The sequence below is a fragment of the Bombus huntii genome, chromosome 14, assembly GCF_024542735.1.
Source record: "Bombus huntii isolate Logan2020A chromosome 14, iyBomHunt1.1, whole genome shotgun sequence".
Taxonomy (NCBI): domain Eukaryota; kingdom Metazoa; phylum Arthropoda; class Insecta; order Hymenoptera; family Apidae; genus Bombus; species Bombus huntii.
This window is the reverse complement of record NC_066251.1, coordinates 38,501-59,922: the sequence shown is the minus strand read 5'-3', so window position 1 is coordinate 59,922 and position 21,422 is coordinate 38,501. Positions and strand designations below refer to the sequence as shown.

Genomic DNA, 21,422 nt, shown 5'->3' with positions numbered 1-21,422 from the left:
TTTTCGAATAACTTTTAATGAAATTCCATAGATGATATAAATAGGTCTTTATCTTGAAGGTAGAACTTGAAACTACAAAAAGAAAACATGTAAAATTTTTGTATGTTTTGCAGTTATAAACGTTTACCATGCAGATATTTGTGAAGACTCTAACAGGCAAGACTATCACTCTTGAGGTCGAGGCATCAGATACTATCGAAAATGTTAAAGCAAAAATTCAAGATAAAGAAGGTGACAATCTATATTAAACACATATTTTAACACTTTGAGGGCTGGAGACGCGAATTCGCGTCTTACATATTTCACGCGGTATGCTACAAAAATGTTAACTACTGTTAAATAAAACAGTAAAACAAGAAAAAGCAATGGATGCTATAAACAAAATGTTATAAATGTGTTTTTACATTACAACACATTACATTATACACATTACAAAACAGTTATTACATTATATTATATATTACAATATATTAATATATTAAATATAATATTGGTCGCTTTGAATCTTTTCAATCACTCCAAATAAACGCGGGAATTCAGGCTATATACTTCTCAGAGCGTACAGTCCTCAAAGCATTAAATATTTCTTAAATAATTTTTTAAACAAATCTGTGTTTAAATTTTAGGAATTCCACCAGATCAACAAAGATTAATCTTTGCTGGAAAACAATTAGAGGATGGTAGAACTTTATCAGATTATAATATTCAGAAGGAATCTACATTACACTTAGTGCTACGTTTAAGAGGTGGAGCTAAAAAGCGCAAGAAGAAGAATTATTCAACCCCAAAGAAAATCAAGCATAAGAAGAAGAAGGTCAAGCTTGCTGTACTCAAATTTTATAAGGTATTTTAATAACTCTTTTAGCTTTAATTTAATACATAGCTAAATAATGTATAACTAACCTGGAATAATATATATATATATATATATATATATATATATATATATAGTGAAAATCATTAAGTTAAAGTTAATCCAACGACCTGCTAATTGAATATAACAATTTTCTAGAATTACAAACCTTCTAAAGTATTCCCCTTGTCCCTGCACTTTTAAGGCACTAAACCCTATCGTATAGGAGGTCACATTGAATTCATCATGATAGCCGAGAACTAATTACATGAACACCCTGTATATATTGCAATTTAATTGCATCATAAATGATTGGATGACTCGTTGTATTTGCTCTCGTTGAATGTATGATTGCTCATGAAAAACTTGCGCGCGTTATAACTTTATATGTATTTTGAATCGGGTTGTGTAGATTTCAAAACAATAGAGTGATGGCAAAATACAGTTCATTAAATAAGATTTAAACAAATTTTAAACGAAGAAATTATGTTTATTATTTATCATCAGTTGCAAAATTTTATTGCTCAAATTCTTTAAATATATTGTTAAATAGGTGGATGAAAATGGAAAAATTCATCGCCTGAGAAGAGAATGTCCCATGGAACAATGTGGAGCAGGTGTTTTTATGGCTGCAATGGAAGACCGTCATTATTGTGGAAAATGCGGTTATACTCTTGTATTTAACAAGCCAGAAGATAAGTAAATTCAAAATATATGACTTCATTTAATTGAAGAAATTTCGTAAAGTAATTTCAATGTCTTATGTTATTCCGTGTAATCCCCCCCCCCCCCCCCCCCATATATTGCGTTAGGTATTATCATATTGATAATGTTAAAATAGAAAAGTAACAAATTTTGTTGAAATGATAGGGAGAAGTACAATTCTTAAGACTATAATGCTCTAAAAATTATTTATTTTTTCTTTACATTGTGCTAATATACAACTTTCATTCACACAAACAAACATATAAATATAAATTCATGTGTGTGTGTATATATATATATACACACACATGAATTATATATATATATATATATATATATACGAATTATATATATATATATATATAAATATAAATAATGTTTTTGTGTATAATATAAAGAATATATTAAAAATATAACTTAGTTTAATTTAGTATTCTACATGGAAAAAATTTACGTACATATACAACATACTAGAAACACTAAAAGTAATAAAAACGAACAAATTTAAATTGCATTTCCTATTGATCATAAACAGTTTGCGTGTGTATTGTTGTGCATTTGGAGTTATCAACAATCATCATCATCATCATCATCATCATCATCACAGAGCGCACTTGTGTACCTAATTATAAGTTATATGCAAGTACAACAATAATTAGTGTTATATTCTTATTAAGTACACTTAATTGAAGTTTACTAGAATCATGACTTTTAATGACTTATCGCATTATAATACTCACGTTACTTTTATCGGAATATTTTTACACAATTCTTTTTTACATTTCTGAGTGACTTCGCTGTTCTGTTGTACGTGAATTAAAGCTTTTCAAGCTCGGTTTTAACACAGAGAACATTTTTTCCGTCGCAGTTGGATGAATACTCATTTGTAATTCTGTTAACGATTCCTCTGTCTTTAAAATGAAGAAGATAACTTTAATCGGTTATAATCTACTATTGTAATTCTATACAAATAGAATATATATATTATGTATATAATCTATAATGGAATAGAAATTTTACTTGTCTAAGTAATTGTGCAGCAGTATGTAATACTCTTTGCCATTTTCTCATTTCTATATTATGCAAACTTTCTTGCTGTTGCAATAAGTGAATCCAATCTTCTTCGGTTTTTGGTGTATTTCTTCATGTTGAAAAATTAGAAATACTAATATAAATATCAATTTTATGTAGTAATTTATCATTAAACATTTAATGTACTAATACCTACTTTAATACATGTAAATCCATAATAGTATAGGCTGCTGCTTCTTCTAAGCCCCATAATTTATAATACAATAAACCATTAATTACCATCAAACATAAGACAGCAATTAATAGCATTGAACTGATTATCATATTTGAGTCGCCTCGAGTAGCAGAAACTGCACATGAAAAATTTGCATGTATTGAGTTTTATGAATTTCTATTCTTATATACTGTATTTTAATATCTTATTGTACCATTGATTTCATACCAGTATTATCATTAATATGTGGCATGTTTAAAGAGTTTTGTAGAGCGGAAGACGTATGATCTGAAGAATGAGTTTGTAAAGAAATACCAGGGCCGGTGGCACGACGTCGTCTTCTTGCTTTTCTTTTCACTCCTCCGCTTCCAGTAGTTTCTTCACATTCTACCGTTAGTGCTTTTATCAAGCTCGTAAAATATTCATCTATTCCAGCCCAACAATTTTTCTCAATAACGCCTGTTATTGTTCAAAATATATAATTATCACTTATAAATAAGAAAAACACATGTCACAAGTTCTTACTTTTTACAAAACCCCATACATTCTTTTTGTACTTTATTTGAGCATAAATTGCGATACTTGTTTCATTCTCAGAAGCACTCGTAATGCAATAATGGAGTAATACAGAAAATGAATCTGCATATGGGATTCCAGCATTTACGCTTTCTACATCAATACTGTATAAATGACCAGGTCTGCTGCATGGTAACATTATCTAAAAATCCCATTATAAGTCATCATTATTATATATAAACGAATTTGAGAGAACTATTTTAATAGGGTATTAGTAAATATAAAAGCACTCTGTAATTAATATATATTTAATTGATAATAGTGTTATGAAAATAACAACCTGAGTTTCTGAAATATGAGAGGTTCTTGGTCCAATAGCCTGAGACAGTGCTATTGTAAACGATAAATTTCTAACTTTCTGGCCAGTTTGCTCGTTTTGAGTCCATTCTGATTGTACTAAATCTAAATAGATGAATATGTCTGATAAGATAACGCCATAAATTAAGGTTAAATATGTTAATAATAAGTAAGTCATCAAAATATTTCTATATTAATTTTATCATTTTTATAGACTTCTTATGACACTAGATATGTGAATTTGTATATCTCACCAGTAGTTTTACGAGCAGTTTGAAAATCTAAGAAAAATTTTGAGTTTGTAAATAGCAAGGTAAATAATTGATCAATATGGATAGGGAATGTAGCCTTGCTTATTTGACGGCCTTCATGTGGTGAGGTACACACTACACTGCCTCGAACGCCTAATTTTACTGAAATCATAATGATTAAAACATTTATATAACAGTACGAAGAATAATTTAATCGTTATTAATGGAACACAGATAGCAATATAGCTTCTAAAGTTGAAGCAAAATGCAACTAGTTGATAATTATATTCCTCTAATTTTAAATAATATTGTGTTATTGAGATCGAAGGATAATTGATATCAAAATATCAAAAGATATTTTTGGATGTTTTTTGCAATGTATTTAAAAATAATCTAACTTTCAAACTTTCAAAGAATATTTTAACCATCTTAAAAAATCACGTATTTTTGTATTTTAAGAATATTAAAGGAGGATCATATAAACATGAATTAATCTATAACAGAGTATCATAAAAATAATTTTTATCATAATAATAATTTGGTATAAAAATTATTGGAAATAACTTTTTTCTACAGTATATCTGGCATAAACGTTTTAAAAATTAATCAAATGGTATAGGAAACAGTAATATAATAAATAAAAATGATAGTAAATAGAAGTCCATGATATTGGAATCAGTAAAATGTACAAACCATACAATTAATTTTTTCTTGCTTATCCATGTGAACATTATTTGAAACCTCTTGAATAATATCTGTTAGATACGAATCACATGTCACCAAGCGCATATCTTCAATGAAATGTTGAAAGAATAACTAAGCAGTTTTATTTTTAACGGCTGCGTATAATTAGTATACTATGGAGCGTAGGTAGAAAAAAAATTGGTTTAATAAGAAATTCTGTAATAGTAACAACCCACATATCGCACGAAAATTGATGCTGATGCTAGGAATATCTAATAAACGACAAATGTACAGTGAACATCATCATCTCAATGCTGAACTAATTCACGCAATTACAAATATTATCATTTATTCTTTTAAGTAGATATAAAAATTCTATCTTTATATGGTAAAACATATTTATATCTTTGGGACATGTTTTGAGATCTATCTTAATATTATATTCTTCACATTTGTAAGGTAAGTAACATACATTCCTAATGTTAATGTCTTCTGTAGCGGAGGAGTTTCAGAAAGAGATTTAACAAAAAGACACCACTATCAAAAACTTACATGCATGCTTTTCTGCTTCACTTTCTGTTGTATCACTTAGGTCTGTTGCATCGATAATAGGGTCTGGCCGAGGCAAATGATGAACTTCTGCTTTTGTTTCAGAGATTGTATCTGGCACTCGAGTTACTGCATGTTCTGTATTACCACTTTCTACCTTTGATATAAAACACATCATTTCATAAAAAAATTAAATTAAAATTAATACATGATATTGAAAAACAAAAATAGCACACGCTGATTGATAATGCACTCTAACACCAATCATGCATTAATTTCTGATATGTTAATATATAAATTACCTCGGAAAATGATTCTACGGATAATCTTGTTGATAACTTCTCTTCATCAGGTGCTGGTAACGGCGGAACATAATCTTCATCATCCGATGTTAAACCCAATTCATCTCCATAACAAGAATGTACAAGTTGCCACATTTCAGATGCACTCATAGGCTTAAACAATTAATTTCTTATTTAGACACTTCAAAGTCTAATTACATTGAAAGTTTTATATCATTTTATATAAAATTAATACGAATAAATATTTGTAATATGTTCCGATATCACATAATTTTCATACCTCACCAATAAGAACATTTTGCCATACACGAAATAACATTACATATGTTTTATCTCTTGCACCGAAAGATGTCAAGAAGAACTTGTCAGTGGCAGTGCATATTAAAATTGCATTAGGTATCACAAGTGCAGTTTTTTCTTTGGTGATAGATGTAACATCCTTCCAGCGTAAACATACTAAAGTTTCCCAACTAAAAATATTTGCATAAAAGCATACGTAATTTTGAGATACATAGAGTCTTCCATGAACTAATATTTCACGTTGCAGTGCACACGAATAATCTAGAAATTATATGTTTTCTGTTATGTTTAAATATATTTGCAATCTGATATGATTAATATGCTAATATTATTATAACAGTGATAAAAATGATTTAAAATTTGGAGCAAGCTTACAACAAAAGCATTAAGAAAAATGAAATATCAGTATTGACAGCACCATGTACTATATTTTACTATCAAAAAATCTTACATGAAAATTAATTACTTACCGACAACTAATCTTTCATCATCTGGTACATCTTTAAATATACGCCTAAAATCATCAGATCTAGACTTGTAAGTTGGATATAAAACGTGATACCAAGATTTTTTTTTATTTCGTTCACTACTCCGTGTTTCTTTTTTACCCTCGTGTGAACTTTTCACAGCCTGAGAAGAATCTGACGATTTGTTTGCTATATCTTGTTGTTGCTATATCATGTTTTTAAAATGAATTATGCATTAATTTGAGACAAAGGAAATTTCATAACAAAAGATGTTTTAATGCTAAAATCTTAAAATGTACTTGATGATCATCCAATTTGTTGACACTATTAGATTCCTTGGTACTTGAATCATGACTTGTTTTGGAGTGATCTCGTTTATTACGCACTTTTGGACTTGGGCGTGGAGATAAATTTGGACTTGAAACTGGACTATCTTTCTTTTCTCCACTTGCGCCACTCTCTTGTACATTATCTGATATACCATTGCCTATGTTTGTTGCTGTTGGATTCTGATTTTCCAACTCGGTCATAACTTCACGATTGTATATTAACAAGTCCTCCATTGACTTATTCCTATCAAATTAAAATTGCAAATCATTAAAAATAAAAATATATTAAAACAGCTATTTTAAAATATATACGAAAAAGAAATGAATAAACAATAAAAAAAAAAAAAAAAATACAAAATAATGTGAAATAAGAATATCACTGTAAAATTCTTTGTAAAATTACATACATGTTTGTGGTTGGATATTTTTGAACAGATTCCACTTCAAAGTGCATAATATGTAATTATACAGTGTACTCGTAAGTTTTGTTTGATGAATGCTATGAACTTGTCACAATTTTAGAATAGAATACAATTTCTATCGAACGATGGCATTACAATACAATAGGTACCGATAATGTAATGCACTATTTTTTACTGTTAATACATTTTAGAAGCAGAACATACGTGTGACTTTTTACGAACTGTATAATCGTTGCGGTAACGACAATCCATTTCAACTAAAAACGTGAACCGTTACCGAACACGCATCAATCGTTGTCATTCATGTAGACTTATAATAACTATTAACCTTCTGTTTAATTATCAAGTTCGTACTTCCTTAACAAAATTTTTATCAATGTATATCAATGTTTAAAAAGAAACAAAAAGTACCGACAATGAGTACTTCAAAAACGATCCACCATATTGAAATGGCATATTCTCTTTTCCGGTCCGATACGAATCAAAATTTTCAAAAAATTAGCATGAACGTAATATTATAACATAGTTTAGTCAATAATCGTTTAGTAACATAAAATAAAATGTATCAATTACGTAAAATAAAAGCTGGATAAATCTCGTGAATGTAGTTGTATCTTTTTCTATTTAATCAATATATATATTAAATAACACAGTTAGTAGTTACGCGTGGAAACAACATTCTTTGCAAAAGCCTTATGTATGGTATGTAATCATCAATTATCGAGAAATGGTCAAATATATTAGTACTTAAATTTTAGCGTAATGTCCTTATTGTGACATTTGCATAATAGTTTTCATAAATATTGCAAGTTCATTAATTGATTACGTATAGGTGTATATACGTGCGTTTATATGTACACACGCACGCACGCACGCACGCACGCACGCACGCACGCACGCACACATACACACACGCGCGCGCGCGTGCGCGTTTGTATATATATATGTATATCTTATTTTTATACTTTAGTAATTGCATTTCACTTGTAATAGCGAGTACGTTATTAGTAAAAAAACGAAATAAAAAATCATGATTACAAAAAGATATCCAATAATGTTAAATAAGCAGTTGTTGCAACACTTAGATGATAGATGATTAGATGAAGCACATGATGTAGCATTCATCGCAAGCATCATCGTTTTTATTAATCTTGATACATATTAGTTAAAAAGTCTTGTACATATAATATTTAAGTTGTTTGGTTGTATCGAGTTTGAAGATTATTTTTATTTTTTTATTCAAGAAACTAAAGTGTAATTTGAATCTTGATCATGGAATTTAAGAAGCCTAATCGATCTAGTAGCTGCACATGGGAGTTAAACGCAACAAATTCACCACATACATGTAGAATGGAGTAAGTTTATAACAAAAGTATTAACCAAAAAAGAAAAAGATTAGAAGTATTAATCGTATTAATAGGAAATTATTGTCATAGATACATCATTGTCGTACTCAGCGAAAAGATAGAAGGTCTAATAAAAATAATATCTTGCGGTATAATAAAGATGTAATTATAACATAAAAATTACAATCTACAACCATATCGTTGATTAAGTCCATTATACATATAATAATTACATAATTGTATAACCGTTTCATTTTATTTTTTCTATTAATGTAGGTTATATTTTTCTGTGAATAAATTTCAGAATTCTTGATTTAGATAACATTGTATAGTAGAAGAAACACACATCCGTATGTATGTTTTCTATTTAATTTCTTACAACTACGTAGTTACGTGACTTAAAAGTTGAACACATCTGTGTGTACATATATTCTTTAAATTTTATTCATATATATTTGTCCATCGTTATAATATATTGTTAGACTAGCATCGAATGATCCATGATTATAAGATTATTACTTTCGAAATTGGCATAATAAGTACTTAAAAATTAGAGTAAAGAGACTATAATTTATTACAAAAATTTGTTTTTTTAATTAAATTTTAGTTATAGAAAGTTGAATTTCGTAAATCAATAACATATTATAATCATTTGAGATAGTAGAAAATATTTATTTCAAAGATCTAAAAGACAACTGTAAAAGTTTTGGTTCAAAAATTCAAATAAATAATTCTTTTTGTCTTTCTTATTATACTTAGCCTATTCTTTAAAAATAAGAAATACTTGGAAGATTTTAAATCAAATATAATACCGTTATTCTTAATATTTGTATAGTATGCTTATTTACTTTGTTATGTAAGTGTTTATATTTTATATGAAGCTTTCTTTCCTTTTTTTAAATTTCAATGTTGATTTTTATTTATATTATTAATATGATTTTTATTTCAGAAATGGCGACCGTACCAAGATACTTCCTGATATTTTAACTACTATTGGACAAACTCCACTTATAAAATTGAATAACATCCCAAAATCTTATGGGATTAAATGTGAAATGTGTTAGTATTAGTTTTGTTTATTCAATATGTAATTTGGAAATTTGATATAATTAAATATTAGTTTACTTTTAGATGTAAAATGTGAATTTCTTAATCCTGGTGGTTCTGTGAAAGACAGAATCGCATATAGGATGGTGCAGGATGCAGAAGAGAAAGGCTTGCTAAAGCCAGGATATACCATCATCGAACCTACAAGTGGTAATACTGGAATTGGTTTAGCAATGGTTGCTGCAGTTAGGGGATATAGATGCATTATTGTTATGCCGGAGAAAATGTCTGATGAGAAAGCGTCAACACTTTGTGCACTTGGTGCTGAAATTGTTCGAACCCCAACAGAAGCAAGTTGGGATAGTCCAGAAGCTCATATCAGCGTTGCACAAAAGTTACAGACAGAGATACCAAATAGTATTATTCTTGATCAGGTAATGTCACATATATGTGTACACGCTTTTGTATATTATTGAATATCGTACAACTTTATTACTTTCTATTTATATTATATCGCTCAGTATACTAATCCTGGAAATCCATTGGCTCATTATGATCAAACTGCAACTGAAATTTGGAAACAATGTGAGGGGAAATTAGATTATGTAGTAGCTGGTGCAGGCACTGGTGGTACTGTTTCAGGTATTGCGCGAAAACTGAAAGAATTATCGCCAGATATAAAGATCATTGCCGTAGACCCCAAAGGAAGTATTTTAGATCCTGAATCGCAAGATTCAGAAGTTGGCTTTTACGAAGTAGAAGGAATTGGGTGGGTATAACATCCTTTTCCATTATATCAAGATACAGTATCTTTTTTTTTGTATTTTGGATGATCGAAGAAATTGTTTTTAGCTATGATTTTGTACCTACAGTGTTAGATCGTAACGTAATCGATAAATGGGTAAAAACCGAGGATTACGAATCATTAAATGCTGCTAGAATGCTTATACGTGAAGAAGGTTTACTATGTGGTGGTAGCAGCGGCTCTGCGCTTATAGCTGCCCTAAAGATAGCTAAAGATATTCCCGAAGGAAAACGTATAGTTATTGTTTTACCCGATGGAATACGAAATTATTTAACTAAATTTGTATCCAACCACTGGATGGAAGCTAGAGGATTTTTGGTAAATTATACATAATATCAATCTATACAAATACTGTACTGTTTTATTAGAAATTAAAATGATGTATCATTGAATAAATTGCAGCAAGCTACATGTCAAATTGAAACAAATAAGTGGTGGTGGAATATGAAAGTTTCAAATTTATCTTTTGATAAACAACCTTTGTTGAAGGAAAATACAGTAACATGTCAAGAAGCTGTTCAAATGATTAAAAATACAGATATACAACTACTGCTTATTAGCGATAATGATACACATATAAAAGGTGTTATTAGTTTGAATAGAATTTTGTCAAACATAATATCTGGTGCAGTAAACTATACAGACTTTGTAGAAAAGACTATGGTTAAACAATATGTTACAGTTAAGTATTCAGCATCTCTTGGATATTTATCACGGATTCTTGAAAAAGAACCGTATGCGGTAATTTTAGATGATGAACGCGATGATGCTTTTGTTGGAGTCATAAACCAATTTCATATTTTGAATTTTATTACTAAAAATAATGGATACAACATCTAATAATCATTCGATGTATCAGGTCTTAAACATTAACATACAATTGTTAAACTACTTTTAAGATTATCTTACTCGTTTGTTTCATTATAATTATGTTTTTCATAATTTTTACTTTTATTATACTCTGTAGCTGTAAAATTGGATGTATATACTTGGATACTTATAACTAGCATCTCCGGTTATTTTATGCATTTAAATTAAACATTATACAATACATTTAAGGTATATAGGTACTCATTTTGAAAAAAATGTGAAACTTATCATATGATCAATTTTACATATTTGTAGAAAAAATATATATATATATATATATATATATATATATATACTTTTAATAAATAAATCCTTATAAAAATTATCTTGCATTAAAATATATGGTTTATGAAATTTCAATCAAATGTACGTTTTAACGCACTACCTGTTGTTACAACTAGACGAAACGTTATATTCTGATTATCTGATTTTTATGAAAAACCTAGTCGTTAGATATTATTTTGTAATATGTATTAACTTTTATTGAACATGATTTTGCATTGTATTTACGAGCATTAAATTCTTTGAACTTGTACATGAAATTTACAACTTGGTAACGTAGAAATTTCTGCATTAACGGTACTAATAATTCCGAGATTAGCTAAACTTCCTCTTAAAAGTCCACAAGTAAATGTCAATAAACGAGGACTTTCCTGAAGATATTGTTTATTACTATTAGTACCTACTTTATTCAATAACCGAAATGAGTTGTCTTGTAATACATATACACCATGGTGATTTGTCCTTAAATTATCAATTTGTTTATGATAAAGACCAGACCAAAAATCAGTACAAATAAATTTTATCATATCCAATTCATCTTTAAATCGATTCCATTCCCTCGTCAATCGTTCAATGATTCTGTAGCCAACACTGAATCCCATCCATTCTAGTCGAGACAGCTCTTCTTCCCCTTCCTTTATACATTAGATATTATGTAGATATTATCGTACAAGTTATAACGTTTTTATAATATTTAAATTTTAATATCAAAGTATCAGGATTTGATCCAACAAAATTGAATATTAAAATGAGAGTTTTAACATTTGATATCAAAATTCGTAAATTTGATGTATTTATAAATTGATAATTACAAAACATAATAAGACATTTGTAGTTTCTCTTTCACTGAGTGACTAATGCTTTATCGTAGGATTTAAAAATCTAAAAATATATTATCATAACAAGTGATAAAAAATGTATTAATCGTACATTTATAGGATTGACACATTTCTTTGTATACTGCTCAACTAGTGATGTGTATTTTTAAATATGTCAACAAAATTAAAGTATACAATAAAATATAACATTTAAGAGTTTAAAAGATAGTTGTAAAAATAATGTTTTAAGAAAGAGTCAAACTATTTTACCGTATTTAAACAAAAAATACTAGTCAAATATATATAAAATAATAAAGGATATAAGGGATATAAAAAAAAAAAAAAAATAGGGAGAAATACCTATATAATATCACGTAGTGCAAAATTCTTGAATTATGTAAAATTTATGGTATTGTGCATAATTACCTTATTTTTACATGATTTACTCAGAGTATAATTAACTATCTCAGCGTGTAAATATTCGAAAAGGCATTCATCAGCTTCCCCGGATGCGTGAGAATTAGTTTTCGTGTCAATTACTTGTGGCCTCATATTGATATTTTAAAAAATCACGAGTTATTATTATAATATATAGATAATATATGCAATGTATGAATAGATCGTATATTATTTTATGTTCACAAAATATAAAGACAATCTGCTGCTAATCTGTTTACTATTTATACATTGCACAGTATAATATGAACATTTAACCTTATTTGTCTGGCTTTTATCATTGACTAAGAATTGAATAGACACGATATGCAATCATTCCCTACTCCCTACAAGCAGAGATGAGTAAGTAGAGAGATGACCAACGCTTATGGGCGAAATTTAGCCAAGAATTGGACTGCGACGTGTATCTGTGCGTATCTACGTTTATTTCCTTTCTGGTATAAATTTGCTTGATATACCGAAAAGACGGTCCATGTTAGGAGCAAACGCTCCTTCGAATATTCGAATAACGCGTGAATGCGCAAATGAGATGTGTAAATAAGAACGTTTAGTAATGCAAAGCGTTCTGCGTAAAGCAGGTAATGATGAAAGCGTGAAAGTATAAGGTGAGATGAGGAGACGAGGTGTGTAATAAAGATGTCGTAAATTATGATGAATTAAGATTGTAAAATATGTAAAAAGTTGTAGACGTTAGACTCTTGGAAGTTGACATAAGTGAGAAAGGAATGAAAAGAGAGTATAAAATGTTAATAGGTAATACGTATTTTGGATTTTGTGATAGATATGACAGACGGCCGGAACTGCGGGAAAACAACAAGGAGAATAGAATGTACGAGAAGGTATCTCAACTCCTGTTAGACAAGGAAAGTTATATTGTGCGACAAGGACAGACGTACTTCTCCCTCTAGTTTCACGATTATTCCTTTATTACTATTATTATTATTATTCCCGAAATTTGATGCGCAACGCTAATAAATATTAATCTACGCACTCGTATTTAAGCAATACGCAAAATTAAAGCAATCTATTAATATTTAATATTAAATATAAATCGTATATCAAATGTTATCCATGTTCGAATAAAAAGAACGATAGAATCGTTTATATTATTAATTAAGATAAATTAAACGTTACCAAATTTCCATGAAAATTAAATTCATAATCGATACGCTGTTGGGCGACACATACACGTCCACTACCACCATTCCTGCCCATTCGACCGCTACGTATCCGTTGCCGCGTTCCAGTGGATCCCCGTGGGCGGACGCCGCCGGCGCTGATGTCCAGGTGACAGCCATCTATATCTCCGGTCCAGTCCGGAGCGTCCAGGACTCTGTATGGCTCCGCCACCACCGCTAAGGCCATCGTGCTCGCCAGGATGGTTTGAAAGAGCAGGTCTTGTGCCCGTCTTGACCATCCCAGATTGGTCTGGAGGATGCGCATCTTCTTAATCCCCTAAGTTCATGGCTTCCATCGCTTCCTCCGCTCCAACCTCCTTGCTCGCGGGTTTAGAGTCGGGGATTTCCTGCGGCGAGCCTTTCTTGTTATCGTTTCCTACCGCGAACTCATCGGTCGCGGGTTTGGTTCTGTATAAAGAAAAACTTCGAAACGAATTAATCGTCGTGCGCAATGTCTGTCGTGATCGTGAGGGATGTGAAACTTTTCAAAGAGTCTAATTAGTCGTCAATTGAAGTTGATCTTGAGTTGATAGGGCGAGCCTATAATTCAATGTTTCCTTTTGGCAAAAGAAATTGTATTTTGATGTTGCTAGCGGGTCCAGCCGTTCATAAATGTTAATCAACGTTACGATCGAACCGACCGCGGGCCATCGTTCGATAGATCGAATTAAGATCGACCTGCAGATGCTTTAATGATATCCAAAATTTTTTCAATAGCTTTTCTACCCTTTCAACTTCATTTTTGCCGATTAAAAATATAAAATCGTATACGAACCATTTCCCCCTTCATATTAAAATATTATACTATTGCATCATTAAAATATTGAAACGTTAAAATATAAAATTTCTTTCATCGAGACATTAAAGGACTTCGATCTATCCAAGCACCTGTAACTTATTATTACAAAAAAATAAGCTAAAATCTGTCATATCAAGTCTAAGCGTGCAAAAGCCCAATGATGCCCTGGTACTGTAGAAATCCTTCGTCAAGGCACTCGTTAAATAAGAAGAAAATTCTGAAAGAACGAAAATCTCCGTAGAAATTGGAGAAATGAAAATTGAATAAAATCTGACTTTCCAACAAAAAATCATTTTTCGAACCTCTCTGCGATACTCGTCTTAGAATGAGAATGGAAACTAGTCAATTTGAGATGAAGATAAAGATGGCTTTCGTCAGACTTTCGCCAGATTCGAGAATGATCGTTACTCTTTCTCCGTCTTTCGTTTAATTTCTCAATGGCCTAATCGCAGCAAGCTGGAGTCCATACTGAACGTGTATCATAGTTATTAATCGCGCCATGTGATTTGCCAGGAATAATATGAAATAAATTTTTATTAAAAAAAAGACCAGCTACAATAAATCGAATCATTTTATACCTTCCTACGAAAATTCACACCCATGAAATCCGGTTGTACGAACTATTTTATAAAAAAGATAGTTATCCGATGATGTTAAAAATCTGAGCATAATGGAGATGTACGTACAACAGATACTCACGGGAAAAACCAACGAGACTAATAATAAAATCAATGAATTAGAAAAAAAGAGCTATAGGCAAATATAATATACAGTGGCATAATCTATTATAAAAGAAGTTTGCTGAATATGACAAACATTGACGAATACTAATTGAATAAAATCATTTAGTTAATTTTCGTAGAATTTGATATTTCTTCGAGGAATCAATAAATACTAACTAATACCACTAATAGCCTTGTCGGAGATGAAAGAACACCGGAGCCTTTGGAATTTTGGATAATCCCGCAACATTGTAACCTAGAGTCTACTATAGCTGTAATTGAACAATTGTAGTTATTCAACCCGATTGTAATTAGTCGAGAATTGTGATAATGAGCTTGGGCTCGAGGCGACAGTCAGTCGCCGAACGTAGCCGCGGTCACGGGATGAACGCTTTGCCTAACAAAGGTATGAAGTAATTCTATAGCTCTCCTTAAAAGAAATATTTGTGGCGACACGCGACAGTAAACATTCCAACGGTTTCTGTCCCGTGGCTCGCCACGTGCAGACTCTATTCTTCGAGTAAGATGATTGCCAGATGTCGATGCGTCTCCGCAGTACATGTTCGGCTAGCCCGAGGGCCCGTTATAAATCTTAAGGTTTAGTTAACTAAAGTCCTTCAAACAGACAAACAGTCTTTGTCCCAACTACGGGAAGATAGGGGAGACATATTTTTCAACGAACTTTCCCTCGAGGGCGGCTAGCATCCTTTTCTAACCACCGATATGGAGATTAACCAATTAGCAGCAACACTTTCTGAACGAAGGCTTTTCTCGACGAATCCGATGATCTCGTATCCTTAGACACACCCCGTTATAGTTTTCCTGTGTGGCATCATCGGGACGGGAAAGGCATTCTCGCTCGCGATCTCATCGATCCAAGAGTAACGCCTTCGCGATCAGTGATTATTCTCAGACTTAGACTTTGTGAGTACGTTCTGTTGTCATCCCGTTGACCGCGGATTCGTTATTGAGCCCGAGAGCATCGTCTCTAGTGTCGCGAGTGCCGAACCGCCGTGATCAATTGTTAAGACTGTAATAACTCTATCATTGTAATAAACTACGCCTGTGTGTACCGTATCAATGGCTAATCCTCGAGAAGATTCATTTGACGCCCACAACCCCATTTCCAGTGATGATCCGACAGCCTAATACATCGATAGATTTAACGAAGAAATACCTAACCGCGATTACAGCCAATGAGTTCATATTATTCGCTAAGTAATTAATAACTGTATCACGTACAGCGATGCAGGCGGTATTGAAGAAATAAAGCCATTTTATGTTACAACTATGACGAGTAAATTTACTCGTTTAACTTGAGAGGAATTAAAAAGGTATATGACTTTTAAATAAGCATTAAATAAGAATTTTAAATATCGCGAGCACTGATGTAGGTGTTATTCAAGAAACAGGAACATTTTATTTTTTAATGAGCACGAGTAAATGAACGAATATCGATAATATAATATAACGCTTAATATAAATTTTATCCGTCTGATTATTTAATAGCTTAACTTATTTCACAGTAACGTTATCGATTGCCGTTAGGCTTCGTTTCTCCTTTTTGTCCAAACTAATTGATAGTCGAAAACTAGTATTAAACGAAGTGTGAATTTAGTCTTAGTTTGCAGAAACTATTAAAATGATAAAAATGGATATCGTATTAAATCGTTAAAGAAGCCAATTTACGATAAAAATTAAGAAATCGTTCAATTTGATTTTGCTATAATGGAAAAACCGTCCCCTGCTATGTGAAAATATCGTTACCGTTTGATTAACAAACCGGCATCTTGTCAAGGTATATAAGGAACACGGAAGTCGCGCGCGAGCTCTTTTGTGCCTGAAATTCCGGAGAGTGAGCATCGAAGAAGAATTTAAATATAAGGTAAATAAAAAAAAATATAGAATAACAACATTGCAACTAGCAATTTACAACGTCTAAACCATTAATTTACAACACTTAAGTTATTAATTTATAACATTTAAGCCATTAATTTATAAAGTTTAAGCTATTAATTTACAACATCTAAGCCATTAATTTACAACATTTAAACTGTTATTGTATACATTTATGGTATTAATTTATAACATTTAAGCTATTAATTTTTAACGTCTAGGCCATTAATTTATAACATTTAAGCAAATAATTAGCAACGATTAAACTATTAATTTATAGCAACTAAAACATTAATTGACAACATGTAAAACATTAATTTATAAGAATCACACCATTCTTCAAGGAATCAATAAGAAATACTTAACCGTGATTACAACCAATTAGATCATATTGTTCGCTACATAATTAATAACTGTATCACGTACAGCGATGCAGGCGGTATTGAAGAAATAAAGCCATTTTATGTTACAACTATGACGAGTAAATTTACTCGTTTAACTTGAGAGGAATTAAAAAGGTATATGACTTTTAAATAAGCATTAAATAAGAATTTTAAATATCGCGAGCACTGATGTAGGTGTTATTCAAGAAACAGGAACATTTTATTTTTTAATTAGCACGAGTAAATGAACGAATATCGATAATATAATATAACGCTTAATATAAATTTTATCCGTCTGATTATTTAATAGCTTAACTTATTTCACAGTAACGTTATCGATTGCCGTTAGGCTTCGTTTCTCCTTTTTGTCCAAACTAATTGATAGTCGAAAACTAGTATTAAACGAAGTGTGAATTTAGTCTTAGTTTGCAGAAACTATTAAAATGATAAAAATGGATATCGTATTAAATCGTTAAAGAAGCCAATTTACGATAAAAATTAAGAAATCTTTCAATTTGATTTTGCTATAATGGAAAAACCGTCCCCTGCTATGTGAAAATATCGTTACCGTTTGATTAACAAACCGGCATCTTGTCAAGGTATATAAGGAACGCGGAAGTCGCGCGCGAGCTCTTTTGTGCCTGAAATTCCGGAGAGTGAACATCGAAGAAGAATTTAAATCTAAGGTAAATAAAAAAAGAATCAAATAACAACATTGCAACCAGTAATTTATAACGTCTAAACCATTAATTTACAACACTTAAGCTATTAATTTATAACATTTATGCTATTAATTTATAACATTTAAGCTATTAATTTTTAACGTCTAGGCCATTAATTTGTAACTTTTAAACTTTTAATTTATAACATTTGAACTATTAATATACAACATTTAAACTATTAATTTATAACATTTAAGCTATTAATTTACAACATTTAAACTATTAATTTATAACGCCAAAACTATTAATTTATAACGCCAAAACTATTAATTTATAACATTTAAGCTATTAATTTATAACATCCAAGCTACTAATTTACAACATCCAAGCTACTAATTTACAATATTTGAACTATTAATTTATATCATTTAAGCTATTAATTTACAACATCTAAGACATTAATTTACAACATTTAAACTGTTATTGTATACATTTATGGTATTAATTTATAACATTTAAGCTATTAATTTTTAACGTCTAGGCCATTAATTTGTAACTTTTAAACTTTTAATTTATAACATTTGAACTATTAATATACAACATTTAAACTATTAATTTATAACATTTAAGCTATTAATTTACAACATTTAAACTATTAATTTATAACGCCAAAACTATTAATTTATAACATTTAAGCTATTAATTTATAACATTTAAGCTATTAATTTACAACATCCAAGCTACTAATTTACAATATTTGAACTATTAATTTATATCATTTAAGCTATTAATTTACAACATCTAAGACATTAATTTACAACATTTAAACTGTTATTGTATACATTTATGGTATTAATTTATAACATTTAAGCTATTAATTTTTAACGTCTAGGCCATTAATTTGTAACTTTTAAACTATTAATTTATAACATTTGAGCTATTAATATACAACATTTAAACTATTAATTTATAACATTTAAGCCATTAATCTAATACAATTACTCCATTAATTTTTAACAGTTATACCAATAATTTATAACCACATTCTCCCATTAATTCAAAGTAGTTATGCTCCTAATTTATAGCAGTTGTACCGTTAATCGGTTGTAGCTCTGCATTCATTGATTTAAATCAATACCATCAATTCGTAGTGAGTGAATTAATGATTTATTTTGTTTCATTTTATTAACAAAATCTATCAATTCTTTGAAGTACTATTTTATTTCTATGTAGCATTATTTTTTAATTTTCAATACAGTATTTAATTTCTCATTTCACTATTTCGTAGAAAACCTGTCTTAACACAGAGTGTAATCTTAAGATGTAATTTTCCATGTCTGTTCGAAACTAAGGAAACAACACCATATTCATGGAATCAAGGAAGCGAGTGCAATTTAACCGAAGGCAACCACATCTTCTCTGTAGCTGGACATAAGTCAGAGGACATTTCAAATCATGTTGTTGTTTTGCCTCGGAGTATCAAGACCGTTAGATTGCAAGTAATGTAAGAACAAATAAACTCCGGGCAAAACAATATTGCCGCTACAATGTCGCTTTATTATAAAATAATTTTACATCTCTGCTTCCAATGCTTAAAAACTGTTTATGTAAATGGGACCCGAGCGTAGTTACCTCCTCGTGGTGGGTCCCGGTAATTGGTATCGTTTCCCAAATAATAATACACCAAGTACTATTTTGAATATTAGTATTATTATTTGAGAAACGATATCAAGCTAAAAACTACTTCAATATAGTCTGGTCCTGATCATCCAAAATAGTTTTGGTGATCTAGACCGGACTAAGACCCCCCCGCGGGGGCGCCGTGGGACATCGTGGGACATCGCGGGACACCGTGGGACATCGCGGGACACCGCGGGATGCGAGCGTTTTAGTCTTAATTAATCTTAAGATAGATACCTATGTTATGTGCATTGTAAGCTCATTCTGTACAAAGATACTTATCTATCTTGGAACGAAAAATAAAAATCTCGTCTCTCGTGATGCCCTCGGTTACCACATTGGAAAAATTGTTCCCACGATTTATCGTTCACGGTCGCTCAGTTCTTTCAAACCGTAGCGTGACGTACTCGCTCGCGCGTATTCCGGGTACGTGCGGGTCAACGTGCACTGGGCAACTCTTTAGATTCGTAAGTCGCCCCAAGCACACCTCTGTCTTGATGACTACTCGACGACTGCTCGTCGTTTGCCTCGAATCACGGGAGTTGTCATCGCACCGGTGATACCTGCGATCCGCGATACTGTCCGATTGGTACTTCGGTACTCGGGCAGAGACCTGCATTTCACGTCCTCCGTAATCCTGTTCAAGTGACGAACCCGCGGGGGTGGACCCCACTGTTCAGTTGGGGCCTTGCCTTCGTAATCCTGTTCAGCGGTCCCTCCCCGGGCCTTCATTTGTTCAGTTGGAGTGTGTTAAATCGCAGGTCTATTTGCTGGATCGCTAGTATCATCGGTCGCTGCCATCGACCGTGATAAGATCCAGACGACGTGACAGGAATCGGGCGAAGGTCAATGTTTGGGCTTTCCGCTGAACCTTAGGGTTATCCGGTGCACGGGGGTACGTTATGTAGGTTTGTTAGTTCTTTCGAGAGATCGTGATTTCGTTCGTTCCGGGCGCGCCGGGGTTTTTCTTCCATCGTCTGATTGTTGGGGCTCCCTTTTCGTAGTAGCCTCATATTGTTTCTTTCGTTCCAAGTTAGACAAATGTGTCTTTGATACCGAATGCGGCCAATAGGGTTGCGAATTATTGTACTGATCGATGTAATCGATGTGTGGGAGATAGATGGTGTGTTATGTATGTTGTTTTACGTTTGTAAAGATTCGTGTAACTGCTGCGTAGGAGATAGGTGTTTCGCGGTTAGGCTACGAAATAACTATCTCTATACGCAGGCCCATGATCAAGTAGAGTCAGAACTCGACATTCTTACCAATAGGTTGAATGTCGAGACCGATGCATAATGTTGAATCACTCATGGGCGGGTCTCGTGCGTAGTCACCTCCTCGTGGTGAGACCTGGTAATTGGCATCCTTTTCCAAAAATTAATCAGTTGATTAATCTTTGGAAAACGATGCCAAGCTAAGAACTACGCACCAGTCCAGTTTGGGTCTCCAAAAGCCTCCAAAAGAATTTTGGATGATCTACACTGGACTGCACCGTGG

The 21,422-nt window shown here is 31.5% G+C and overlaps 4 protein-coding genes across 10 annotated transcripts; 2 read left to right on the top strand and 2 right to left on the bottom strand.

The window, feature by feature from the left end:
- The first annotated feature begins 107 nt into the window (after nt 1-107).
- On the top strand, nt 108-1,603 carry LOC126873259 (ubiquitin-40S ribosomal protein S27a). The gene is made up of 3 exons (XM_050633958.1): nt 108-231; nt 627-844; nt 1,407-1,603. The coding sequence occupies exons 1-3, from the start codon at nt 129-131 to the stop codon at nt 1,554-1,556; spliced, it is 471 nt and encodes a 156-aa protein (XP_050489915.1). The 5' UTR covers nt 108-128; the 3' UTR covers nt 1,557-1,603.
- A 359-nt stretch (nt 1,604-1,962) lies between these two features.
- LOC126873251 (protein Aster-B) lies at nt 1,963-7,423 on the bottom strand. 2 transcript variants are annotated; one of them, XM_050633941.1, is made up of 14 exons: nt 6,967-7,420; nt 6,530-6,803; nt 6,234-6,435; nt 5,744-6,024; nt 5,464-5,616; nt 5,165-5,318; nt 3,932-4,090; nt 3,661-3,782; nt 3,330-3,522; nt 3,033-3,263; nt 2,787-2,940; nt 2,579-2,699; nt 2,299-2,469; nt 1,963-2,180 (listed from the first exon to the last, which is right to left on the bottom strand). In XM_050633941.1, the coding sequence occupies exons 1-13, from the start codon at nt 7,011-7,013 to the stop codon at nt 2,335-2,337; spliced, it is 2,226 nt and encodes a 741-aa protein (XP_050489898.1). In that variant the 5' UTR covers nt 7,014-7,420; the 3' UTR covers nt 1,963-2,180; nt 2,299-2,334. The 2 variants fall into 2 exon arrangements, with proteins under 2 accessions (XP_050489898.1, XP_050489900.1); XM_050633943.1 differs by lacking the exons at nt 1,963-2,180; nt 2,299-2,469; nt 2,579-2,699 and having other exon boundaries at nt 3,019-3,263; nt 6,967-7,423.
- Nucleotides 7,424-7,541: 118 nt separating this feature from the next.
- On the top strand, nt 7,542-11,121 carry LOC126873253 (cystathionine beta-synthase). 6 transcript variants are annotated; one of them, XM_050633949.1, is made up of 7 exons: nt 7,946-8,336; nt 8,418-8,452; nt 9,277-9,386; nt 9,505-9,808; nt 9,896-10,143; nt 10,227-10,497; nt 10,582-11,121. In XM_050633949.1, exons 4-7 carry the CDS (start codon nt 9,518-9,520, stop codon nt 11,017-11,019), a joined length of 1,248 nt encoding a protein of 415 aa, XP_050489906.1. In that variant the 5' UTR covers nt 7,946-8,336; nt 8,418-8,452; nt 9,277-9,386; nt 9,505-9,517; the 3' UTR covers nt 11,020-11,121. The 6 variants fall into 6 exon arrangements, with proteins under 6 accessions (XP_050489907.1, XP_050489905.1, XP_050489906.1 ...); XM_050633947.1 differs by having other exon boundaries at nt 7,947-8,336; nt 9,459-9,808; XM_050633950.1 differs by lacking the exons at nt 7,946-8,336; nt 8,418-8,452 and adding an exon at nt 7,542-7,683.
- Nucleotides 10,972-12,921, bottom strand: LOC126873258 (trafficking protein particle complex subunit 6b). Its single transcript, XM_050633957.1, has 2 exons — nt 12,576-12,921; nt 10,972-11,966 (listed from the first exon to the last, which is right to left on the bottom strand). The coding sequence occupies exons 1-2, from the start codon at nt 12,699-12,701 to the stop codon at nt 11,565-11,567; spliced, it is 528 nt and encodes a 175-aa protein (XP_050489914.1). The 5' UTR covers nt 12,702-12,921; the 3' UTR covers nt 10,972-11,564.
- Nucleotides 12,922-21,422: the final 8,501 nt, after the last annotated feature.